This window comes from Neocloeon triangulifer, unplaced genomic scaffold (genome assembly GCF_031216515.1).
Source record: "Neocloeon triangulifer isolate White Clay Creek 2 clone unplaced genomic scaffold, ASM3121651v1 ptg000015l, whole genome shotgun sequence".
Lineage (NCBI taxonomy): Eukaryota > Metazoa > Arthropoda > Insecta > Ephemeroptera > Baetidae > Neocloeon > Neocloeon triangulifer.
In genome coordinates, this window is record NW_026775557.1 from 5,637,434 (window position 1) to 5,664,606 (window position 27,173).

The 27,173-nt window shown below is 38.3% G+C and overlaps 3 protein-coding genes across 6 annotated transcripts in view; 1 reads left to right on the forward strand and 2 right to left on the reverse strand.

Moving 5' to 3' along the window:
• Positions 1-60: 60 nt before the first annotated feature.
• On the forward strand, positions 61-4,353 carry LOC132202532 (transmembrane protein 62-like). Its single transcript, XM_059629498.1, has 13 exons — positions 61-261; positions 590-940; positions 999-1,110; positions 1,166-1,303; positions 1,381-1,828; positions 1,909-2,212; positions 2,262-2,384; positions 2,436-2,517; positions 2,574-2,702; positions 2,758-2,876; positions 2,934-2,989; positions 3,045-3,266; positions 3,328-4,353. Exons 2-13 carry the CDS (start codon positions 707-709, stop codon positions 3,425-3,427), a joined length of 2,067 nt encoding a protein of 688 aa, XP_059485481.1. The 5' UTR covers positions 61-261; positions 590-706; the 3' UTR covers positions 3,428-4,353.
• Positions 4,342-5,574, reverse strand: LOC132202533 (serine/threonine-protein phosphatase CPPED1-like). The gene is made up of 5 exons (XM_059629499.1): positions 5,447-5,574; positions 5,186-5,395; positions 4,964-5,102; positions 4,612-4,904; positions 4,342-4,562 (listed from the first exon to the last, which is right to left on the reverse strand). Exons 1-5 carry the CDS (start codon positions 5,499-5,501, stop codon positions 4,363-4,365), a joined length of 897 nt encoding a protein of 298 aa, XP_059485482.1. The 5' UTR covers positions 5,502-5,574; the 3' UTR covers positions 4,342-4,362.
• Positions 5,575-5,774: 200 nt separating this feature from the next.
• Positions 5,775-27,173, reverse strand: part of LOC132202463 (uncharacterized) — a 78,699-nt gene continuing 57,300 nt past the window's right edge. For all 4 annotated transcript variants that reach the window (XM_059629397.1, XM_059629395.1, XM_059629399.1 and 1 more), the window contains 7 exons: positions 24,478-24,991; positions 23,896-24,165; positions 23,170-23,441; positions 19,406-19,644; positions 11,689-11,780; positions 10,133-10,325; positions 5,775-9,268 (listed from right to left, as the gene is read on the reverse strand). In XM_059629397.1, the coding sequence (XP_059485380.1) occupies positions 8,991-9,268; positions 10,133-10,325; positions 11,689-11,780; positions 19,406-19,644; positions 23,170-23,441; positions 23,896-24,165; positions 24,478-24,930 (1,797 nt within the window). In that variant the 5' untranslated portion in view covers positions 24,931-24,991 and the 3' untranslated portion in view covers positions 5,775-8,990. The remainder of the gene's footprint in view (positions 9,269-10,132; positions 10,326-11,688; positions 11,781-19,405; positions 19,645-23,169; positions 23,442-23,895; positions 24,166-24,477; positions 24,992-27,173) is intronic.

A 27,173-nucleotide genomic window follows, 5' to 3' on the forward strand; every position in this document is an offset into this window, starting at 1 on the left:
GTGAGACTTTTCGCAAGACAAAACAAGCATAGATGGCAGCAAAGGCGCGTAATCCAGCTGGGCCGTGTTTTGCGATCTTTTCCGTCGTCGTTTCTCGTTCACCAAAATTGCGACTTTACCAAACAAAAGTAATTAAATGACGAGTTTCTTCGTCACGCGAACAAGACTTATCGCAAGTAAAGAAACTCTGAAGACGAGACAAAATTTGTTTTAGACAAATCCCTCGATAAGACGACTGCTCTATTGAGAATACACACGGAGGTAAATTTTTAATACACATTTATGTGGGTATTGGTTTTGGTTATGTGAATAAGTTTTAAAATGAATAAAATTATTTTGATTATAATGTTTGGAATGTTTGGACGTGTATAAAACATTAATTTTAATTATTTTGCTAAAAAGATTCTGCATATTTTTTTACATTCAATACAATAAATTTGAAATTATATAATCCCTCTCACGAATTAAATTAATGAATTTACGAAAAAAAAATCCACATTTTAGAAAATGCAATTTCCATTCCGTTTGACTCCTTACTCGTTTGTTTGATAATTAAATTGTGTATTTTAAATAACCATTTTTTTTTTAGGTTTATTATGTCTTCGTTTTCTTGGAGCTTTCTCAAGACAATTGAGCGCCCGACCGATCGATAACCTCTTAAAATACACACCGTATTTTACGACACCGAGTTATTCTCTGTCCTAAAATGCGACTGTCAATGTCAGCCCTGCTATTGGTGGCTGTGTGCCTTGCATGTTCAGTCATCATCGGCAAAATCTCAAGTGTCATCAACGTGGATGTTGCTGAGGGAGAAATTTCTTCCAATCCCCAGAGTGACGACGATAAACATGCATCCAGAAGGTTAAAATATCAGGATGATCACTTGCCGGGAAACAGAATTCCCGGAGAGTTTGCAGACAACCTGTTTTGGTTCCTGCAAGTAATATTTTTAATTTAGTGTTTTTATATTTAAATTAAAATTTATTTTTGACCTCTAGATTTCTGACTTACACATAAGTGTTTTCCACGACATTTCGAGAGTGAGCGACCTGAGAGAATTTTGCAGAACCACCATCGATACCATTAAACCAAAAATTGTCCTTGCATCAGGTAGATGATTTTTCCTATAATAAATAGGATGATTAAAATAAATTTTTTAATTTAGGTGATCTGACTGATGCTAAGATGCTCGACAACATGGGCTCTCGGCAGTATATCGAAGAGTGGCAAACTTACAAATCTATTTTAGAGGAGTCCAGAGTGCAGCAGAAAACACTGTGGCTAGACGTTCGAGGAAATCACGGTATGGCTTTTTGTGTGTTGAAATTTTACTTTAATTATTGGAGAAACAAAAAATTATTAAATGAAAAAAATTTTCAGATAATTTCAACGTTCCTGGCTTGCACAGCTCGGAAAACTTTTACCGCAACTTTTCAGTGCAGGGAACAAAGCACTTGCGTTCGTACATGATCCAAGTGAGGCATGATTCAGACGTGTACTCGTTTGTTGCGGTTGACGCCTGCCTCGACCCAGGCCCAAAGCGGCCGTTTAATTTTATCGGCGTGGTTGGTCTGAAGGAGTACGAGCAGCTGAAGGAATTTGATCACCAAGCTAACTCCGAGAGCAATTTCACCATCTGGTTTGGCCACTATCCCACTTCATGCATTTTGTCACCCTCTCCAGGGATGAGACCCTTGATTGGTAGCTCCGGGGTCGCTTACCTGTGTGGCCACCTCCATCAACTCGGAGGAATCGTGCCAAATATGTATACCTTGCAGAAGAGCGGCAATCTGGAATTAGAACTTGGAGATTGGAAGGATAACAGGATGTGAGTTGATTGTTTTTTTATTTTATAGACTCGACTCAACGTTCTATATCTATGAATATTCTTAACCAAAATTATTAAAGGTTCCGGCTGCTAGCGTTTGACCATGGCTTGTTTTCATTTGTTGACGTCCTCCACGGCGATTGGCCAGTCGTCCTGCCCACCAACCCCAAGCATGCCCTGTTTATGGTGCCAGGCAAAGAATCGACAACAAGCATGCTCAACTCGAGCCACATCAGGGTGCTTGCTTTTTCTACGGCAGCTATAAAGATGGTCCGGGTGCGAATAAACAATGGCGAATGGGGTGTTTGCAAGAATGTCAACGGTTCACTTTACGTTTTTAAGTGGAATGCCACCAGATTTAAGAAAGGAATACATCACTTGACAGTAACTTAAAAAAAAAAAAAATGATTTTTCTTTTAAAACAAATTGATAGGTGGAAGTTGAGGATGAATTGGGCCGGAGCAAAACTGTGGTTCAGCCATTTTCTCTTGACGGCACAAGACTAGCCTTCAGTGTTTTGCCAAGAATTGCTCTGATGGTCAATATCAGTGTTGTTGTAAGTTATTATAAATTTATTTGACAATTAAATTACATTTTAACCCTTTAGTTCCAGTGCATGTTTGGAGGAATGCTAATTTTGTGCATTGTGCCGATGTGCTTAACCAGATTCATGCACAAACTTGTAAAGAGTAATATACTTTATATTTTGATGAATTTAATCTAACTTATTTGTAATTATTCAAAGACAAGAAAATGCGTCGACCTCGCCTGGGTGTTGGTTTTCTGCAAGATTGGCTGCGAAAGATTTGGATCCTCTCCACTGTCGACAGAATTTTCTTTCCTCTCACAATTTATGCTCTTTACTTGACAATAGGTATATTTTATTAAGAGTTTTTGTTTAAACTTCAACCTCTGTTATTCATTTGCAGGCCCTTGGTCAATTGGCGAGGTGATTGAAAATCACACTGGTATCATTTTTGCCTGGGGAATGGTAATCAATGGATCCTACTTGCCTGGATCCTTGACTTACGCCTATGGATTCATTCAAGTAAGTTTCCTGCAAAATAATATAAATAAAAACCGTTGCTAAATTTTGCTCTTTTAGCTGTTTACATACCATTTTCCTCTGACACTCTATTTGGCTCACACAGCGGACAAGAGGTTTGTCAATTGTTATGGCAATTAAATTTATTATTATTAATCATTTTATTTTTAGGTTCCAAATGCTTTATGTTTTTGACAATTGCTCCATGCTTGGTTACCTGTACCGTCATTTGCCGTTCATCTTCATCGTAGCTGTCCAGATGGCCTATGCTTATTTCTTCTGGCTTGCTTACGGCACTCTAGCCTTTGTGCTCGGACCTTTGCGCACCTGGTCTGTTATTTTGGGCATTTTTCTTTGGTTCCAAGCAATATCTCTTCAGGAAAAATGCTTAAGGTATTGTGAAAGAAGATTTTACCAAAACAAAATTTTTTTCTACATTGTTTGTCTATTTCAGTGATGCAAGTCTTGTCTGGATAAGCAAATCTGCAGGCGGTCGTCTTTCTGTTGCCAAAGAAGATCAAGAAGAGCAGAAAATGGTCACCTCAGCTGCTTGAAAAATGTCCAAAGTAAGTTGGCTTTGCTTATTATTGTAGCTCAATTATACTTTTTATTCAAAAATTTTAATTGTGTATTCTGAGCGCCGCGTGCGTTTATAGTTCTATTATACACACAATGTGACAGATGTTGCTGGCAATATCTATTTTATTCCATTGCTAGCGTGATTTCTTTAGCAATTAATCCGTCTGCTTTGATGTAAAAAAAAAATGAGCTTTTGAATGTGCTGGGCATACCAATTTATTTGATTATTGTTAATTGACACTAAGTTTTGCACACAATCCTACGACTGAATTAACTTGGCCAGATATATACATTCTATGGCTTAATCTATTGATTATAATTTTTAAAGCACCCAGTGTTACAAAATTTGATAAATAATCAATGCATCAAAACTGTGATTGTCAAAGTGTTAACAACGCTAAATTCTAATTCAACATTATTATGTAGTTATAAAAGTATCTTATCAATGTTGAGCAATACTTTTTAGCTCGTACATTTTTCCACTCGAAAATCAAAATATTCAGTCCCTCCTTCTACACACTTCACAGCACCAAATTTAAGGTCTTAATCACTAGCCAATGTATTATATCCTATAATATTTTCCTATTCTCCTTTGCAAGTTTCAACTCTCTAATTATGCTTTAAAACAACTAAATGTGCCCACTTCCTAGTCATTCCTATGCTACAGCCGCTACTTTGCCTATTTCCTTGGCAATTTTTCTTTTCTAAAGCTCTGTGATGCAAGATCTTCTAAAGAAGTAGAGAACTTAAAACATATACGCAAATTTAGAAGTTACGTGTTTAGTGAGAAGTTGTGATTTATAAGCATTTTGTGAATATATTACTTTAAAATATGTAAAATAATTGTTATAACTTCAATGTTGAGAGCAATAAAGCAAAAATTAGCTCATTGTAAAATTTCATATAAGTTTTATAATTGTACACTATCAGGGAATTTTTCAAAGGGAAAGTATTCGTGCTCGACCGAGTCGGACAAAACTTTGACTATCCTCATTCCGGACTCATCAGACCCAAGCTGAGCACCAATCGCAGTTGTGGTCACCATTTCTAAGTCTTCAAAAAATCCTCCTGCATTTCTGTGGTAATGACCACAAAAAACCGCTTTCACACCTGAAATCAATTTTCATTTCCGTGTTTTAAAACACATTTAATTAAATACCCGCTTCTCTGAACTTGGGCAACCATTTCTGGCGAATTTCCGGCCGCAGCGTAAAGTAAACTGTTGCTTCTTCCTCATAATCTGACAGAAACCAGGGAATGTGCTGGAAAATCAGCCCAAATTTTGCTTCAGAAGTTTTCAAAATGCGCAGCTGCTCTTCCAGCCACTGGTCTTGCTTTTCGGCCTCCTCCTGCACCAAAGTGCTGTCGAACCAGAACTGCGAGTTTACCACAATGTGGAAAACTCCTCCACACCAGAAGGAGTAGAAATCGTCACCAAATGACGACTGATACCTTTGTTATTTTTACACATTGAAAATTATAAATTATTTATTACACATTTTAATTTTTACGATAAAAGGTCCTGCTTCGTTGGCTGGTCTCCTACATCATGATTTCCGCAAACGCAAACTAAAGGGACTGAAGGGTCCAACCGACTCAATATATCTTTTAGATCTTTTTCCTGTTCTGCCCTCAACGCCGGTTCTTTAGCTGGTTTAATTATATATTTTTATTGAACAATATAATCAAATATAATGTTACGTAAGTCGAGCTATTTTTTTTTTTTTTTTTACCAGGAAAAGCGTCACAGAGGTCGCCGCATATGACGAAAAATTTTGGCTTTTGGTTCATTTTGTTAATTTTTTCCACTGCCAGTTTTGTCAAAGCAATTTCCTGTTGCCAGCCAGGCGTTGGGTTCTTCTCAAGGTACCTTTGAATCAGCCCTAATTGGCAGTCGGCGGCTTGAATGAAAAAGTACGGACCTTGCCATTTTTTCTCTTTTTCTGAAAATTTTAAATAATGAACCACTGCAAAATGCTATTTTGTCCACGAACCTTCAAAGCCATAATGGGTCCGGTCACGATTGTGATTTTTCCATTCCGTCTCCATAATTCTGTCTTTTAATTTTCTTCCAATGAAAAAGACTTACTTGTTCAGTACCATGAGTGTAAACATTACAACACGATAGACATCGAGTGGTTTCGGCGCAATTCGGAGCACCGAAGTTTTTTATCTAAAGTAGCGGGAAAGAAGATGACGAGTTCAACGCTGAAAATTTTAATTGATAAATTAAAAAAAAATAAGGAGAATTAACAATAATAGTATATTAATTCCGAAATTATTACTTATTTTAGAGGTCATGAAAGAAAAAGCAAGTTTCGTTAGTAAAATAATGTTTTTAATCACATTGCCATCATGATACATCTCATTTGGTGATACATTCATGTTTATATAGGTGATGATTATAGTGTTCTTTGTGTGGTGGTGTGTTTTGTGTGACATTACATAGGTATTATTGCAGTGAGCAATGCGTCTCCGTCTCATAAGTAATAATCATAGCAAATCTAAAATTCATCAATTACATATCGGAAAACTACATTTAAACACAAAACGTAGTAATGATTTAAACTGTGAGCTTACTAATTAATTTCTAGCATCTCTCCTTTAAATGCCATTTGAGTTCATCGCCTTAACGAGCGAGGAAAAAATTATACATTTTTTTTTCATTTAAAGTTCAGTTTTACACAGAGATTCTGCTCATCTTTTTTTTAAACCAGCAAACGGGGTTTTTAAACTTTATGCGTTTGGCTGTATTGCACACGTATTTTTTTTATTATTATTCACTGGCGAGTATCTAATTTAGTCCTATGTAATATTTAGACAAAGAGAGTAAATTCTGCACTAAAACCGTTGTCATTACATGCGGCTTTTTTGAAAACAATTTTACCCGAAATGCCCGAACGCTTCAAAAGGTTTTAAACATTGAAAACTGTGTCTTTGGAGTTAAATTGAGCTTGGAAGAATTAATATTTCATGGGCGATCATGTTCTTTTACACTCAATAAATTGCGTCTACACCTCGGCTAATAATTTCAAAAATTAACAAAATTAATTCATTGATTTTTCTTGTCCCCCAAGCTCAAGTTATGATACATTCACTTACATTAGCAATTTTTTTTATGAAAATCTCAAGTTGCTTTGCCAATTTTATGGAACCCAACATTTTATTTTTTATGCAATGAAAGAAAAAATGTTAAAAGTCTCAAATCTGACGGCCCCAAGAGAGAATAATATTTTCTTTCTAAAACGTCTAAACCTTGAACTTTGGCCACCCGCTTAATTTTCTATTGAAATTAAATTTTTCTTACTAAACATTTTGGAAAAAGGGGCTGATCGAGTTATTTACATTGCTATTTATCATTTGGGCGAGCAAAGTCCCGCTTTAGACCAAACGGCGAATTTCTGTAATTTATGTAAATACACCGGGAGAGACATTCAACACAAATTCATTTTATGTACATCATTAGTATTGCATAACCACTTTTTATCTCATATTTTGATTCATGATGCTCGGTTCGCGAATGATCAACTCAACCATAAAACATTATTCGTCAACAATTAAACGATCTGCAACACTTAACATCAATAGAGATGGGAGCTCTTTCTGTACAACAAAAACGTGTGTTTGATGATGCGAGAGAGGAACACATCATCCGTATGATACAATTAGTTAATATCTTAGATGTGACATCCAAAATTCAAAAAACACCCAACAGCGCAGAAATTCAAAAACATTTTATTTTTGTCCGTCAACTCACACACGGCGCTTTTGAATGGCCACTATTAACAATTAATTTACTATTTTTTTTTTTTGGTTGAAATAGATCAAGAGAGCAGACTGGACGAGATGTGTGATATTTAAGTCCAGCACATTCGCAAACAGTGAGATTTCATATTTATAGATATGAGAGAGTTGATCAGATGTTGAAAATAGACGTAAAGTGCGTTACGCAATGAGTTTGGTCTTGAGTAATACCTCATGATATTGTATTGAGAATAAATATTCTTGTCAGTACAAAAATGCAAAAATTAACGCAATGCAATTGGAAGGAGAGATTTCATTTTTCAGCGGGAAGATATTTTAATTTTTTGAGTTGGCACCGAAAACTGCAGAAGGGGAAGAATGTGCGCCCGACTGACGGTTAGTTATTTAATTGTGCGCGCTTTGTGTACAGGAAGCCAGAAAATTTGTCGGAAAGTGCGTTATTAATTCTCAACTATTTGTTGTGATATGACAATCGGTCGGTTTCCTTGTCCTAGTAATATATAATTTTTTGATCTCATCAGAACTATGATGTGCTGCTTATTATAGCTGGCTCATGTATCATCAGTCAAAATGCACGCAAATCATAAAGTGACGTCCGTACTTGTGCTGGTGTTGTGCAAGGCAACACAACGGCAAATATATCAACTTGCTCTACACTTCAATAACTACTTGGACCTTTTTGACTTTGTATATTTATGCAACAATGTGATATATTATATGTAAATTTTTCAATTATTGCGCAAAGCAATTATATTCAACTACTAATTGGCAGTTGCTCTCTTATTATTATAATAAATGGAATTTATTAAAATGTACGCTTCATTATTATGACTGGTTTGATATTCAACTTTTTTCGCCTCTCAAATTTCTCTACAAGCTCATGGTACTATAAAACAGTCCTCTGAATTGATGTTCATTGATGATTTTCCCGTGTAAATATTTGATCAAAGGAATATACGCTCCTCGCTTTTGCAAATAAACCTTCAAGAGTACATACGTTTTATTGAACCAAAATGAAAAGCTGTTGCGGTTACATGAATTTTTGTTTGTTAGTAAACCAATTGCATGGAGGAGTTTGTTAGTTGTGAAAATACAAAAATCTCATCCTACAGAGAGTATACAAATGGAAAATTAAAAACCTTATCACATTAGTTGTTTACACATAAAAAATCATCAGCTATGTTATGCGCTTCGCACTGCCTAATTGGCCAGTTATTCCCGAAATACTAATTGATATTTATTTTTCATCCTTTTCCCACTTACTTTGAATACAAAAGCTAATTAAACCTTCAATTTCGCTAATTAACAGTCTTTTAACCTCATCGATTAATAATCAACATTTCGCCCAATTTCGCCATCATTTTTTCCTTGTTGGTTCTGAACTGTTGTTGTAAAATGATTATTACTTTTTTTATTTAACTTGGGCAATCATTATAGCATTATATAATAAAAAGAAAACACCATTTCAAAAATGGAAAAAAATATTTGATAAACAACCAATATTTTTTTTTGAAATTAACTTCAAACGACTATTTGATATATATGAATATTGGTTCAGATTTGGTTACAGACAGCATGTGTATAACTCCAGACATCTAATTTGGTTTTGTTTAGAGGGAGCACGAAAGGTTAACCCTTTTCTGCGCGTGTGTATATATATAATTGATTAAAGCTTCTTCCCTTGGAAAGTGCGAGATCATCGGCCCACGACACGAAACGAAAAAAAAAATAAATCATTCAAGTCTGCTTTGTCGGCCCTGGCTAGGCTCAGGGTTAGAGGACGTGCAGATTCTCGCAGCTCTTGGACTTGCTGTCGCGACACCACACCTTGCCCAGAAGACCTTTGACCTTGAGGCTGGCGGTGGTCCGCGCGCCCCGGTACTTCCGCCTCGATGACCGCTTGCGCATCAGGTTCTGCGAGCGCTCCGGGTCTTGCAGTTTCAGCCGGATTTGCGTCAGGATGCCGACGAGCAGCTCGTCCACGTTGTGGTTGATCGCGATCGACGTCTCGATGAACTTGCAGTCATATGAGGTGGCCAACTTTTTTCCTTCTGCGAACACAAAATTGCAAAGAAATTTGAAATAAAGTAAATTACAGTGCTGGAAAAAAATTATTTAGGAAAATTTGTCCATATTTTCATTGAAAATTGAAAATTTACGTGTAAGGTAATTAAAAAATAATTACTTCGGATAAAAATCGAACCGATTTATCATTTGTCAGTTTATTCGAGCTAAATAAAAATGCTGGGCAGTTAACAATTTCATTTGGGTCTCATTATGGTGTTTTAACTGATTTTGATCGCGTTGTTGAATACATTTGAAAGAATAAATTTCTCTCGCAGGCATGATTATGCATGATATTAAAAAATATGAATTATTGCTTGGTAAAAGCATCAGCTGGAATTACGCAGTTATCAATTTTTATATAATGCCCGCATGGCCACATCAAAATATTATAACGAGCTATAAAAAGCGTTTTTTCAACGAAACACAATTAATGCAGAGTGAGAAACACGCTCTCGCTTTTTGTTTATCGCAGCGTCAGCCGCGCACTGAACAAATAAATGACGAGAAATGTAAATAATGCAAAGTGCCGCCGCGTTTATATTTTTTCGTGTGCTGCATTTCATATAAAAAAGGAAATTGTTTACGCAAAGCGTGCGTTGTTCCGAGCAACTTTGCCCTTGGGTGTTTGCACTGCAGACAAAGGAAAGTGCACGTTTTCCTTTGTTTTGATTTTCGTGTTTTTTTCCCCTTGAGGAATTGCTTCAGAATTGGAATTTAATTTTTATCATTAAAATGCGCGTTTTTAATAAATGAAATTCCAAGTTTTTGTACTATTGTTCAACTGCTGCGCAATTTATTCCAATTAATCTTTTAGAAAGGGTTAAAAAATAAAAAATTCATACACTAACCTTCAGTCGTGACAGCTCTGCTGCGAACCAAGTCGGTTTTGTTGCCGACGAGAATGACAGCCTTGGTTCCGACGGACGCCTTTTTCCACAAAAACTGGAGGGTTTCCTCGGCGGCCAGCATCGTCTCGCGCTCAGCCACGGAGTAGATGACGACGTAGGCGTGCGGCTCGTACGTTGTGATGCAGTTTTCCGGCTGTGCAACAAAATTGAGCAAATTTAATGCAACGTGAAGACGGAGATAAGCACGATTGGGGAAACATAGTGACGTGGCCCACATAGAGCGCGATGAAATATTGCCACCGCGCGCTCAGGGAAATCTCTTCAAACTGTCATATGCATGGAGATGAATAAATCTGCGCCGACTTTGCTCGCGAGTAAAAAGCCTCTCGAAAATGGATTTTCTTGAGCGAGGAGGAAGCTTTTTAGCAGTGGAAAATCGAAACAAAAAATTTGTATACACTATTGCAGTTTATTTTACAGCTTAGAGTTTTTCGCATTGACCAACTCGGTCGGGCGCACAAATCCACGTGAGAAATTACCATGATTTGCACGTGATGGACCACCTTTGCAACACCTATGTACTTGAAACACACGAGCCATATTGATCTGTTGCCATGACAACCTGCACTACACCAAAGTAGAACTTTAAAGGTGCTCCTGGTCACAGGCTTTGATCATTGTTGGTCCTACGTGCATGCATTAACGGTATTAAACGCGCGGTCAAAATGAATTCGGTCCGGCTATTTTTGCAGTGGGAGACACGTTTTGAGGTAGAAAGTTGTGCGGTCGATGCAGCTTCAGAGATGCTCTGGGTTAGATTGAAATCTAGAAATTAAACTGGTGACACGACGCCTGTGGATTTTCTAGGTAAGCAATGTGCGTGGCTCGTAAGTCGCACAGGTTGCATAACTTGTTTGCACAATAATTACTAGAAACGACTTTTATCATCAATGTAAAGATTAAAAACTGAATTTATTCATGGAAAGCCGAATGCTTCTGTTAACTTTAATAAGAGAAAATGAAAATACTTCCGCGCAATTAAAATTACTTCACAAAGCAATCTTTGCAAGATTGAACTTTCTGGCGAATAAATCATACTCTTCATTAACTCTGTGGCGTAACCACGAGCGAGGAAGAAATTGGCTCCGCAGCCGCAAATCCCGTAGTAATTATAATTTATTCAGCAGCCGAGTTAATTGAGCTGTCGGCATGCGTTCTTTACGATTGCTTCCCCACTTCTACAAAAACCAGGAGTAGAGCGACCGCGGGGCACGCAACTTGAGAAAGACTATAGAAGAATTATTGCCCGCACCGACCAGTCGGCACGATTTGTGTCACGGGGCCATTGATTTTCCCATGTAGCGATTTACACCACCTGGCCTTTGAAATCAAAATTGCGCTCTATATAAAAAGTGGAATTTGCAATTGACGCTATTTACTTTTTTATAAAATAAGATATAATTTCTATTAAATAAGATTTTGCACTAAAATATTCTATGTGGGCCATTCTAGCTGAAGCGACGGGGTGGTTAATAAATCTACAGACGAGTACTCACCGACATTTCAGATGTGGGATGATCGATGAAAGTGAGCTCCGACTCTTCTCCGTCAAGCAACACAGACACAGCCTTCTCGCCAAACTCATCATCTGTTGACAAAAGCATGGAAAAGTTCTTAAAATTTCCTGATGCAGGGGAGAAGGAGGAGAGGATCGATCCAATTTGCCGGTCAGTTTGATTGGATAAGACGGCGTGCGGACGGATAATCCGGCTTCGAATTGCTTCTGACACGTGCCCGATTTCCCGACTCGCGGCGTGAAATGCTCGCCCGCTTCGGCGGCGTTTTGTGCTTTTCCTTTGTTCGGCGCCGCACTTCAAAAGACGGAGGGAATGGTTTTCCTCAAAGGATTTGGTCCGACGCGCCGACTGACTTATTATTCGACTTATCTCGTACCTCACTCGGCGGTACTATTGTGAACATGACACAAATACAAATTTCGAATTTTCTTTAGAAGATTCAATTATTAAAAATTTTCTCAATCATTTTGCTGTAATATTTTATTTTATTATTTTACTATGTAACATTGAACTTCAATTTATCACTTGACCTAATTTTTCCGATGTTTATGATGCCTCTCTTTCACCACCTAATTCAAAGGTTGTTGAAACGATCTGGCAGCGGCTTTGATCGGCTGATGTTTTTGTTGTGACAAGCCATCAGAAAAGTCCAAACTTTTATTCCTCAAAATGGGCCATTGCAAAAAACATAAAACGCATTTCGAGTTTGTCCTTGAGAGCGGATGCACAAACTGCAGCTCACGATTTGATCAAACTTGAAGAAACGGCGCAAGCAAATAAATATTGGTTTTGGACGCGGCCCTAGCAACTTTCTTTCTCTTTCTTATCCTATTCACCACCGTCCACGTCGGTCCTCTTTCAAACGCAAAAGAAAGAGCTGAACTTGAGCTACTTCAAAAACGGCCGTGGAATAATAAAGAAAAGAAAATAAAAGAGCAGCGCCGAGTTTGATTCTATGGGAGCGAGTCGACCTGGCAATAAAGCAGCGAAAACACGTATTACCAAACAAAGGACGTAAATAACACAAGAGTTAGGGGATTCAGATTTTTCCTCGCCTTTAAACTGCCTCAAAATCGCATAAAAACAAGAGAAACCCTAAAAATCTTTTGTGCAAAACTTTTCTTATGAAAAAGGCTCAGCAGGAAAAAGTTCTCTGTAATTTGATCATACTCAGATTAGCCGAAATTGGATTTTTCGCTCTCGGCTTGCTTGGCTTTATTACAACGGCTGTTTTTGTTTTTCAGAATGGATTTTGCGGTTTTCGGGCAGATTCGCCCGGCATGCCAATATTTGATCAGCGCGCGGATTATCAAAATATTGGTCCTGGCACGATGTATTTACATTGTGTTTTGGTTGCTCTTTCGTTCAAACAACAGCACACTCGCTGAAGAAACAGACAGGCTATGCTGCTCATAAAACGCGGAACGAGGCTCTTGCATTTCATTTTTGCGGCCAAATCGAATCCCAGCGATTCGTACTGAATTTTATTGCTGGTCTTGGAGCTGCTTTTGCCAGATTTCTTTCTTGGCCCTCAATCAACATTTTTATTAGGCGCCATTTCTGGGTCCTATTGTTTCCAGACGCGTACAAAAAATGGTCCAACCCGCCGCGGGCGCTTTTTTTTATCCACAAAACATTCGCTGAGTGAAATAAATTTGCTCCGCACGCAATTCCTTTTAGGAACGGAGGCTGTTATTTTATAATCCCACTATTCATCTCCTTTTGTTTTTATGATTCCCTATTCTCTGCTCTTGCGGGATATCAAAATATTATTTAATTGAGGAAAATTAAAAAAAAAATACTTAATAATTAATATTTTTATGTCGAGCACACGATAATATGTAGTGTGAGATGTTTAATTTATTAATTTATGTACGCAAGCATTGCATCAAAGTATTAAAATTGAAAATTGCTTCATTATCTCATAAATGTTTAACTATATTGATTTATTTTAAGAAATCAATATTTATTAATATTAATTTTATAATTACATTAAGAAAAAATCAAGTTATTTTTTAATTTGCAAGCTTATGTTTTTAATATTTGTCAAAATCATAATTTTTTACGAGTGTCATTAAAATGTAAATTGACAAACACACTGCTCTGCATGCTAGTGCACGATTTCCGCTGCAAAATTACCGCCGGCAGATTTCCTCTGTCGCGCAAGACAAACTTCGCCAGCTGTGTGTGTAGAGGTGCGTGTGTATGTGTGTTGTGTACACGAGCGCAGAGTTTATTAAGTTATTAACTTTGGTGTCCCTTTTGCTCTGGCACTGGCTTTGCTCTCCCTCGAATTATGATCTGCTTTGTACTTCACGGCCGGATGCTTTCAAAATAATCCTATTATCTGCATAATAATGACAAAGGACACTAAAACGCATGTCGCCTGCAGTTTTAGCCAGACCCCTACATTCGTCAATATTTCAGGCACTTTAAGAGTTAACTTTTGAATGGCAAATCCACTAATAAAACCGTCCCACAAATCACAAATTTAATTGCAGGGCTAAAATGGGTCTATTCACATGGATGATTTTGTTATCATAATTGAAAAGCACTTGCTTTTTGTTTTTGCAGAGTGAACTTTGCGTTCAATTACAAATATTTGTCCCCCGAATGTCGCCATTGTTCATATACCAGGACAAAGCCCATTACGCGCTCTGGTCGATCGCGGTCATAAATTTGTGAGGTCTGCAATTGATATCTGGTGCTCATCGCGGCCGACGCACTCTGCGGAGAGAGGCGAACAGTGTTTGATTTGCTGCCGGTTGCTGTTTACGATTTTGCCAAGCCATTAGGCTGGGCCGTTTAAACATTGACCGGCCGCAAGCAAACAGGCACGCATTATTATTTCACGCTCCACTGGGAGCTGATGGAATTATATGATCCCTGCTGTTCTGTGTTATAATATTTAACGTAAAATATATGTAATCGGAAAATGTGAAGCTCATTCGAAATTGAAACTTTTCCAATTAAACTTTATTAATCAACAGCAGCGACGAGAATTTTTGCCGGCGGCAGCAAAAATGTGCAACGACTGCTGATGTCGTGATCAATAAATTTGACGAATGACAAAAAGGCACTCGTGATGAATTTATATCAAACTCTAGAGATTCAAAGCCGGGCAATGGAGCTTTTTGTAATAATTATAGTTTCTATTTGAACTCCTTGATTTGATTGAACATAATTATTATAAAGATTATGATTTTCATCTTGCCGTTGACTGCTGGCATAATTGATTTTTATAAAATTAAGAATAATTTTTAGTCAGTTTTACGTTTAACATTTTTATTTTGAAGATCTAAATTGATTTTGCTGGAATAGAAAAAAAATAAAGTCTCTTCGCATTGGAGCTATTTTTTATCCCTTCATTTAAAAAATTTTCAATCCCCGATTCTTTTATTCCATCTCCGTTAATTGTTGAAGATGTTTTCCGCTTGGATGAAAGTTGAAAACTTGAATAAGTTTGGCCTTTTTCTGCATCGAAGCCCAAAATAGCGAGTTAAATTTCCTCGGCCGTTATATTAATGCAAAATTTAGGCCCTTGCCCGTCGGTCGACATATCTCGTCTCAAATTGCAGACCCTCAAGCCAGATCAAAGGCTTCGGCCCTATTAAAGCGGAAAAATTCGCCGCACCGATCAAACCGCCTCTGGCGGTTTCAGCATTTTCTTTTGTCCGCAATAATTTGGGACAAGAGCACGTGGCCCCTGGGCGTATAGAAGAGGGTTCCGGTCCAGGCCTGAATAGCTTTTCACATATACTTCTGAGGCACTCGAGAGCCGACCATTTGAGCAGCGCCGTTAATATGTGTGCACAGCAGTCGCAATATATGAAATAACGCAACACTGCTCCGCCTCCACTCGTCGCCAGAGCTCAAACGAGACAAATTATTATTATTTGCTACTGTACGTACGAGGAGAAAAAGAAATAAAAACAAGCAGCGAATCCACTTTTGATGAAGTTGCAACGCCACCTCGGGAATAACAGCTCTCCTCGCACTTTTAATTTTTTGCTACCGACGACGCCGCCGGGCTGCTCTCCTCAGAGAAAAAGCTTTTCCTCGTTACTTTGGCGGCCGATCCGAGCCAACGAAAGAAGGAAAACGTCAGTGATAAGTGGCAGTTTTGTCTTTTGCAAAGACTCAAAAGTCGGCTGCCAGGTTGCGGAGCACGATATGAGAAGCGTGCTTCGGCGCTTGTGTTTCCGTGTCAAACAACTGGCCATTAGTGATAGAAGCTGAACAACTTCAGTGGCGACGGACCGACAGTCCAAAGATTTCACGTGGAGCTCAAAAGTCAGATCGATAAAAACACTGCACTATCAAGCATAATATATTTGCCAAGAGGAGAGAAAAAAATACATCAGCCGTTCAGAAAATGTCAAATGATTTTCTTTTTTCAATTTGAAATGAAGCTCAACCTTAATTTTTTTTAAACCAAACTTTTGAGAACAATATTTGAAATTTTAAGTGATCAGTAGAAAAAGTATTACGTGAATTGAAAGTGATAGAGTAGTTCTGATTTATATTTATTTCTATTTTTCTTCATATTTGTGAAAATGAAATGTACTTACGTACTTATTAGATTATTCAATTTATCTTAAAATAAAAAATTTTAAGAGTTTAAGATTGTTAGGAATCTTTCACTTTAAATTAAATGAAACTTGCTAATATTTAAATTAAATTTATTTTACAAAATAATATAATATTCAGAGGAAAATATAAAATATAATAAAATTTAAAAAAAAATATATAATTTAGTTTATTGTATAATTTGGATATAGCTATGCTATACTTTTGCATGATTTTGTATTGGAAATCGAAATGAATTATTAAACATTTTTAAATCCTACTTGTGAGCGGAACACAATTTTTTTTCTAATCAGCTCACTGACAGCACCTGCAATCTAATTAGCTGGACAGCATTCGCTTTGTATGCACATAATATATGCGCAATGCACACCGTCGCATTAAAAGGGAGGCTAGTTTAAATGTTTGCACTGAAATGAGTGACAGCGGACGGCGGATGCAACGAGAGGAGATGCAGCCCAGAGCGACCTACTAACCCGTATCATATCAACTCGGGGACACACAAGCGACTCGAAAGTCTGTGTATAAATACTTCAGACAAATGACGCACTTGACTGACAGACCGAACGCGTTTCAGCGTCGCGAGGTGTCACACGCGGTGACGAAATCCTGGACTGATGACTTTTGATCGGCTGTGGCGACGCCGTATAATTTGACACCCCCCAGCCCGTTCTAGATACTTGAAATTTAGACGCAGTTTCACCACTAATCGATCGTTTTGGGTTAAGGCTGGGATACAAAAAAATAGCATCGCCTCTGCTGATAATATTTTTTCTACAAAAGAAGAGATTGAAAGAAAATTTCACGGATAATCTAATTTGATTTCTGTTCCCTGATTGGTTGCACAATTTGAATTTTTCATGCATGTTGAATATTTCATATGCTATTTATTGTTAAAAAAATGTAATACTTGTTTGCCGCAAGAAAAAAAAACTCGTAACTTTGATGTCCGTGTGACGCTTTTACGGTAAAATTTACTGAGCAATAAGCGTGCTGTGTTCATTTATAAAAAAAAACCGTTTCTCATCTCACTCAGCGTGGAAGTACATTTTTAATTATGCATCCTGCTGCGAGTTTCGCGCACCAATTCACCTCCCTGCGATGGTGAAACTTGAAAAGTAAACTCGCTTTTCCCAACTGACCTACTTCCCGCCCACTCGAAAGTTCATTTTTCCAGGGAGTGTCACTCGCAAACCTTACCTATTTTTTTTTAATCCATGCGTACAATTAAATTTGCTGTCGCGAAAGGCTGCACTCTCGTTATACGAGCACCAATTACGCACTGGAGAGTGTAATTTTGCTCACTTCTGTTTGCAAATAAAAGCGTGCACGCGTGCACCATATTTAAAAACCAACGCAATTTCCAAGCGCGACCTTTGTGCGTTGGACAAGTGGAAAAAACAGCAGGAATGAACGTTGCAAAATTAATTGCATTCGTAATTGGCTTTTGCCGCTTTTTCAATTTAGTTAAATGAACTCGTTTGGCAAGGGCACGCAGCATTAGCTTGAAAAAACAAATCAGCCGGCTTTGGTAGATTAATTATTGCGCATTAGCGACGCCCACGCTTGTTTTCACGCAGATTTGGTGGATTTCAGGTCGACGTGTTAATGAAAATTGATTACATTTTATGCAAATTAAATCCGCGAACGCGCGCAAATCATTTTCTATTAGTAAACATTTGTTTAAAATAGAGTCAAAGGTCAAAAGTTAGAAGGAAAGAAGTTCAATCTGAATCAAGATGGCCCGTCAAAACGCAAATCAAGTTTACTTTCTGCGAGTTTAATATTGCCGAGAGAAGACGAATGACCTTTCTTTCCTACTAGAAAGTGTAAACTTCAGACTTTAAACAAACGCTGGATAAATAAATGCATACATGCGATCTAAAAGCGGCTGACTTTGAAGCAAGTGCTATTCTTAGCGGTGGATATTTTCGGCCCTCTTGCTAGATCGCATGCGACAATGGATTGTCGTAGAATGTTACGTACGTGCGTGCAAACACAACCGACGAGCTGAACCAAGAGAGTGCATTTGATGTGTGACGTTGACTAATAACTCGCGCAGAAATCCCGACTGAAAGACTTTCGCGTGTAAATGATGCTATAGACGAGGGCTGATGTCAAAGCATTTGTCACCTCCGTCGCTTTGCACGCACCTACGTTGGGCACAATCTCTTTGTTATAAATCCGATAAATCCATGCATTTTTTGCATTAAACTTAAACTCATATTATCAAGAACTATGAATTTTAAAGCTTCATTTATATTTTGGTGTTTGATTTGTTTGCCCATGTTATTGAAAAATAATAATATCTATTTAGATAAAAAAATTAAGATAAAAACTAATTATTAAATTATTATTTTTTAATTTATTCATCAATGAAAATATGTTTAATGAGCTATTACTTAATTCAATTAAGATTTTGATAATTAAACATTTTGTGTTTAATTTACTTAAAATTTTTCCTTCATAAGAATCTTTTGACTGTAAAAATAAAACAAGATCAAATACATCTGAAAGGAAGACCAAACAAATAATAACCTCTTGACATCGAAGTACTCCACTTTCCGGAAAAAAGTTTGCTTGGCGAAATAACGTCAAGATGTTGCTGTCACTGCCACTGGCTGCCAGCAGCCTCGCATGTACGCACACTTGTCAAATAATGAAGTGTTCCCGTGAGCTCGAAGCATCCAAATACACGCGCAATTTTAATGGAAACATTTAATGTGCTCCGCCGAGCGAGTGATTCTGTTTCTCGGCTGCCAGGCTGAATTCAAGCAACGCACCCCCGCCCGCTTTGGTCTCGAGAAAACCTTTTCAGCAAAATTCGCCTGCCTGTTTTGAATAAACGCTCGCTTCCATACTTTTGCAGCAAACAAGTTATTTTGCAAAAGCCGGTCTGAATAGGTGGCTTAATTAATTGTACGCCAGCAGGTTAAACTCGCTCTCAAGTTTACCCTTCTCGATTTGAATGCTGACATTTTGTGAAAATATTTTCTTCCGCGAATGATTTTCTAAAGGGGAAATTCGCAGAATGCATTCCGTAAAGGAAAATGCGACCTTCTGACTTTTGATGGGAAACGGAGGAAATGAATTTTTCATGTCAACTCACCGAGCGATGTGTCGTAGGCGTGCAGGTATTCCGAGGTCATGAATTGCGAGATGAGTGACGACTTTCCAACGCCCGCGGAGCCGAGCATGATGACCCTGTAGGGCACGTTGCCGACACCGCTGGTGCTCGACTCCCTGGAGCTGGCCAAGGAGGCTTCGGCGCTTGTCCTGGCTGATCCAGGGTAGCTTCCTGCGCCCAGGCAAACCATGTTTGGAACTCCAGCGCCTATGTGTTCCGTGCTGAAACAAAAAGCAAAGCAAGACGATTATTAATTTTGGGTAAAAAAAGGATACAAAGATACATTTACAATTGTACTTGTGAAAATTAGGTTTGAAATTAAATAGAAATATCTAAAAAAAGCTGATTTTTGTTTTTAATAAAAAGCAATTTTTAAACAAAGTCAAAGCCCGTTTTACTTCACTTCAAAAATATTTTAATTATTTCTTTAATTAGTTTTTGTTTCCAGGACACTTTTCCCCAAAGGATTTCCTTTGAGGATTGGACACACTAAGCGGCTCAAAGCCTAATGCCAAAATTTTGTTTGAGGGGCGCTGTAATTGCACAACTTCCTCTCACTCCAACCCGCAAAATCCACATTCGCACCATGTAATGAATACATAAACACACGCCGCGTGCACTTGACTACATGCGCATAAATCACATCAGGCTTATTCCCGCTCCAGATAAACTTTGGAGAGACAAATAAGCACACACGCGGTCCTAATCCTCTTACTGCATTCCCGCTAAATCTCAGTTTAATAGGCCATGGGAGGGCATAACGGCGGCAGTAATACCAAATATAATTATTTACCCTTGAAAATTATTTATTTTATTAATTAAAATCTCGTGAAAAGTAATTTAATTTAATGAATCTTGTTTGCTATTTTGAATTTGTCATTATTTTCAAAAAATAAATTATTTTCTGCCTATAAAAGAAAGATATCCATCCAACAATATCAAATTGTGGAAATTTGAAACGGACCTGAGCCTTCTAGCAATGCGATATTTTATGTAATTTCACGTGCCAGCAGCTATCAGATTTAATGGAAATGGATATTGCAGTACTTTGGAATTATTACAATCGATCTGAATAGTCTCCCTGGGAGAATTATATGCAACTCAAATTCCAATTTGCTCGGCGGTTTCTACTTCAGGTGTTTGCAGCGCTCCAAATAATGCGGCGGTAATAGCGCGTTGATGGGCCCCCGACTAATGACACGAAATTCCTCATTAAACGAGAGAGAGCGGCAAGATCAACTCAATTACTGTTTTGATGGTGGAGGCGGTTCCTATCTTCCATGTGCATGGAAGGAAGAAGGGTGACTTCGTGACGTCAGCGAGAGAGATGAAGCGAGTTGGTAGCGTTAGTAAAGTGACATACACAAACACACACGCACGGCTATGTACATATAATGTATGTATGTGCAGGAGAAGGGTGTCATTTCGCAAGGGATGCACTTGCTTCTACCTCACCACTTGACTGGCAGATATGGCGAACTCACCCCTGAGTGACTCCAATTTTATTACCCTTCAATCTAGCCGATCCGCTGTGTGTGCACAAACACGCTCAACGATATCGTTTGCTTTTTGCCATATGGAAATGACTGTTTCTTCGAGGTAACAAGCAGAAAACTCGGCTCTCCTCACGGATAGGAGATGGAAAAAATAAATAAGAGATATTATGGATTTGTACGTAAAAGAAGTGAACAGAGATATTGAAAGAGTTTTTAAGTTAACAGGCAACGCAGCTTATTGTTTAAATTTTTACTAATTGTAAGTTTAGTAAAAATATCTAGCTTAAATTCAATTTTTTTTGGTACTTCAATAGATTTTTTTTGCATATTTATGCAATTGTTTAATCACATTGTTTACATTAAATTTGTAAAAAAATCTCTTTTATGTCTTAATTATTTATAGCTATATAACAATTGAAATGATTTTGATAGGTAATTTATATGTTGAAAAGTAACCTACAAAAAAATAAACGATCTGGAATTGATTTTTCCATTGAAATTATTTATCCGCCTTTGTTAAAATTTTTTGGAACAATGTAAAATTTAAAATTTTTACGAAAGATATTTTATTATTATTTTAATAAAATTATACTTCTCAAAGGCATTTCATCAAAATCTACTCTTCTCTTCTTTCTGATTCTCTCCATAGTTAATTAGAGTATGAAACGTCTCCTATCAGCGACAGCAAAAGGGCAGCGCTTTTGCCTCAAAATGAGAGAAAAAGATATCGCAAAAGCACACTCGCTCGCTCCAAAAACGCCGCCACGTTTGCTCTCGCAACTTTTCCCTTGCCTTTCTATTAATATAAAAGCTGCTGCTCATCCACTTTTGCCGTCTCTTATTGTAAAAAATGCCGGCAATAAATTTGCTGGCGCGCATATACCGCACACCAGCCGTTTTTTCCCTTTTTTGTGTGCTGATGACGATAAGCTAACTCGGCTGCATTCGGGCAAAATCCATTGTGGAATTACCCTTGCCTCGCCGCCAACGCGAAAAGAGGGAGGAAAATAATCAGGGGATTCCGCACGTACTCATGGACTTTTTGCTCGCGGCCATAAATGTATTAATTTGTGAGGGCAGCTGCTGAGTGCGGTTTTTATACATGGTGCTTAATCTGATTAACAAGATGAACAATCTCCGAAAAAGCAAAAAGTTACAAATTGTAACGAGAGTGAGGAAATTCTAGAAATTTTAAGGAGAGCTTTGCTTTATGAAAAACCGACCGAAACTCTTTTTGTTGCATTTTCCTCTCTCTCTCTCTCTCCGCCATAATTACGTTTTCCATCTTGGCGGATGAAAGATGGAGGTGCGAATATGAGCAAAGCCGCGGGCGTCGGCGGCTGCGTCGGCAAAGTGATTAAATTATTACGCGAGCGGCGGCAGAGCGGGCTGCATTGATTTTCAGCACACTCGGCAATAAATTACAATTTGCCCTAATAAAAAGTGACAGGCTAATATTTCTGAGTGATTTATACAATATTAGGGCTAATAGCATAGCGGATTTTCGGTTTAGAGAGACTGAATTTCGCTCCAGACTCTTGTTGTTTTTTTGCTCACCCTCCATATCTTTATTGCGGGCGTGACTGAAATGAAAAATCCGTACTATCCGTAGGCTGGAATGAGTGGCAATAAAATCGTCTGGGTGTGAAATTGCACTGTTTTTCGCCAGGGAGCTGCCTGTGGAGTGCGAACAGCCCAATTCTATCATTTTGATTGATTTGCCTGTACTTTTGTGCCGGCGTAATAGCTGCCGGCGAACTTTGTTGGCCCAACAAACACTTTCTCAACCAGTCTTCTGTTTCTAATGCAGAGAGGAAACTTCAGGGAATTTCGCCGAGTGTGTGTCCGTGAGAGTTTGTGTCAAGCAAAGTTTTTCTATATTTATTAGGATTGTTTTTGTTTGCGGAAGTAGCTGCCAAGAGTTCACTTTTTGACTGATGGAAACCACACTTGAGTTGTTTCAGTGTTTGTACCATCCAACTTTGTTGAATTTTATTTTGAATTTTGGGTACTTTTAATTTTAATTCAATTCCAATTCCAAATATGAAAATATAATAATTATAAATTTATTATTTAATTGAAAAATACTTTAATATAAGAGTAAAAAAAATTTGTTTCTGACAATACATTACTTTTAAGTTTTTCTTTCATAGCGAAGACAGTTATTTTTACCGTTTGTTACTTCCAACGCACTAACAAACCCACCCGTTGTTTAAATAAACACTGTGGAAGAAAGTAGGGGTGACTGACCTGTGTGTGTGGCTGGAGTTGCTGGAGGCGACGCTGGTGTTGCTTCTGGACCTCCTGCTCTTGAGCGAGTCTCCTCTGTTGATCACTCCCTTTCCGGTGATGCTGAAGTGCCGCAGTCTGTAGTATTCCTCCTCATTGCCGGTGTTGGGCATCGAGGCCACCCTGGACCTCTGCTGCGGCAGGCTGAGGAAGTTGGGACGCTTCACCGTCTTCACCGACTGAGAGCGGCTGTGGTGTGGACTTCCGTAACGCATATCAAAATCGTGCAATTCCTGCAATGAGTCGAGAGTGTGGAAAAAATTAAATTAAAGCTTTTACAAAACTTTGAATCATTGTTTTGTTTTCCTCAACACAAATTTTAATGAGACTATTGACAAGAATAAAAGTTAAAAAAGGACCAAAAGTTGATTGGAATAAAGAAATTATAACTTTAAAATTTGTGTTGAGAGATTTAAATTACAGAAAAGTGCACACATGCAGTAATTATAAAGTTGCTGTAAATAAAAATTTTAAATATGAATAATTGTTTAAAGGTTAGTTCATGAGCAAATTATAAATAATTAAGAATAACTAATATTTTAAGTTATTTGTGAAATAATGAAAGATGTCTGAAAATGATTTATAAAAATGGAAAAAAAAAACAATACAAAGCCAAATGATTCCTAATTATTTGAAAAGCACACACTGCACAAAACTAAGTAAGAAGCACTAAAAGGTGTCTCGTGCCTGGAGGGTGAGCTGGTTGGCGACGTCGGGCAGTTGCTGCAAAGGTTGCTTCATGCTAGTGGGCGAGTTGCTGGGCAGTTCGAGAGACGACCCGCTTGCCGGTGTGACTACCACGCTGCTTGGTGATCTGCACGGCGAGCCGGCCGGTATATATAAACCCGCGGGGCCCCCACTCGTGGACAACGCTGCACAGTTTTCAGCGAAAACTTCCCCCTCACCGGCCGCGTCTGCAGCCACCTTTTCCTGGTGCTTCTTCTGCTCAGCCTCCCCCTGCAAATTGTGTCATTTTCCTCTTGATTTGTTACTTAATTGATCCGAGTGGTGCCAACAAGGAAACGAGCAGCGAAATTGAGCGATGAGTGGCACTTCAAGTAGTATAACCATTTCAATTTCACGAATGGCTAAACTAATGTAATTGCTTGACCGTTTGTATAGACTATCAGTGTTTATTTGAACAAGTCAACGCCACTTGAAAATTTCTAATAAGAAAATATAGTAAATTTAGCAGAACTTTTTTTTTAATTTAGTTGGAATAACTAAAAATAAGTATTAATAAAGGATAAATTTTTACTTAAAACTTACCAGATTCTTCAATTCAGAAAAGAAGTCCACCCTGAGGTCAGGGGTGTTCCTGAGTTGCCCCATCTGTTTAGGGCTGGCCAATGCTACTTGCACCTGTTCAGTGTCCGTGATGGTGACCACCGTGTCCACCCCCGGCGGCGACCCCATGCAGTCGGCGGTGGCGCTGCGGATGAGAAGTGTTGGGGGCGAGGGTCGTCTCTGAGTCTGCGGAGACTTGGGTGGCGGACCCCGAGGACTGCGGCACCGGAGGCTGAGCCGCCCCCGGCGACACTTGGCCGAAATGCTGCCCCCGTTGGCGCCGATCACGCCTTCCACCAGGACCATTTCCTCGAAGCCGCCATCACCGCCGCCGCCCCCGGGGTCGGGGATGATCCCGCTGGGTGGCGTGGTCACCAACAGGGGGTCCTGGTCGGAGGCGGTGGTGGCGGCCCGCGCGGGCTGCAAGGTCACCATTGCCCGCCGCCCCTGAGCCAACTTGCACGCGGCACTGCCCACCGCGCCAGCAGTGATCCGCCTGGAACAAATTACATTTGCATTTTTAATTCCATTGTTAAAAATACTATTACTAAAAATTCACAACATATAAATTTTAAATTTAAATAACGTTAAGGACACCTTATTGACATAGTCAAATCAAGTCTTTACAACAATTTAAGCCTTACTTGGCAATTAATATAAATTTAACAAACCATTGTTGTAAAGACTTGATTTGACTATGTCAATAAGGAGTCCTTAACAAATTAAATAATTAAAGTGTATAGCATTTTCCTTAAATATTTTAAAAAAATTTAAAATACACATACTGTTGTTAAGCTTTTGAAAACTTTATTGGATTCAAGTTTATAAAACGTCGCTAGATATTTATTAATAAACATTTGCCGCAATGGCGCAATTATCTATATGAACTTCTTACAAATGATGTGCAATGTACAATATTTTTTTTTAATTTAATCAAAAATAAACTTCAATAATTATAAAATTAATTTTGACCAGCTATTAATCCATATTTAGATTATAATAAATAATAAACGTAATAAACTGACAACAAGTTTGTTGAGTAAGAATTATCAGTAAGAATTATCAGTAAGAATTACTGATGTTTAGAGTTGAGAAATTAAATTTTTCTTAAATCTTAATATTAATTAAAGATGCATTTTATAAATTGAATGGTAACAATAGAGGTGGTTTTCATGAAAAATTGAAACTGGGCAAACCTCGTTGCAAAGAATAATGATTTTTTTTTTTATGAATTCCTCCCACTTAGTTTTAGTTCGGACACGACAAAACGACAAAACCCTAAGTTCTTAAAGTACTAGCAGGCTGCAGGTCGCCTTTTGGGGTCAGTTGTCCTTTTTTTGTAACGAGGTTCAAACGGTTTAAATTTTTAATGCATTTTATAATAAAACAGTAGAAATGATTAACCTTTTCTTTATTTAAAATTTAGTGAAATGAGATGAAAGTGGAACAAAATGTCAAATGTTGTATAATTTGGGAGGAAACGAGCTCGTGCCGGTCAAATTTCAGTGATCATGGAAATGGTAATTACAGAGAATTTGGCCGAGGGGCAAAACAAAAAGAGCGGACTGAGCGTTTTGATGGAACAAAAGGATTCCTATTGAAAAAGCGTCAATTGTGTGTGTTTTTGGCAGTCGGGTAAAAAGTCGGCAGGTTGAATAGCCGGATTCAATTAGCGCGCGAGGGGTAGGCAGATGCGAGAAGAACGAGTGGTGGTCCACTTTCCTGCATTGTCACATCTCTTGCCAACGAGCGACCCTCTCACTTCTCGGAGCCGCACTGACGTCAGTGCCCGGCGTTCCCGTACACCAATAATACTCATCATCGCGGTTTCCCTGTTGGCGAAGCTGAATTATTAATGAGCAGAGGGGATTCCCGCGTGATGCAACCGCTCCCTTGCTACCTGCCTCCTTCTGCCGCTCGCTCTCGTACAAATTTCATTACCCTCTTTGCTCTCTCAAAGGGCAACCGCTCCCTTAACAGAGGGGCAGATTGCTTTCTCTATTTCAAGCTGATTATATCAGGGAATTAGCCGAGAGAGAAAAGCCAGCAATAGATTTATGTTATAAAATTTCTATTCTCAGAATAATTCCGTTATTTAATTATGTATTTTGCTTCCTCCTTGTTTTATAGGACAATATTGTAATTATTATTCGCGAATTTAATATTAACACAAATAATTCCTAGAATATTTTTCTTTTCAGTCCATGAAAATCCGTGTTTCCTGTACAGTTTTCTGTGATAATCAATTAATAAATATTTCTCAAAAATTCCACTGAAATTTGAAATTTTTCTAAAAATGAGGAGAAAATTAAATTTAATATATTTATAATTTTTAGCAAAATACTTTTATCAACTTCGTCTGGATATGACACGTGGTTTGCCCTCACACAAGCCACCCTCACAACAACAACAACGATTCCGCCCCGTTTGCATAACTTGGCAGAGTCGCTTGATCGGAATCACAAAGGTAGGTGTGTGAGTGTGTTGGCTGGCGGGTTGCATCTGCCAGGCGGGCGGGAAGAGATTTATTCATCACAAACAGGCCGTCCGCCAACGAGTGTATTTCGAGTCGCGACTGACGTCATTGGTGCTCTGGCACGGGTGCACCAAACACCTGTAAAAACGTCACAAACACCTCTCGCACACGTCATCGTCCATCATCGGCCAACGGTGGATCC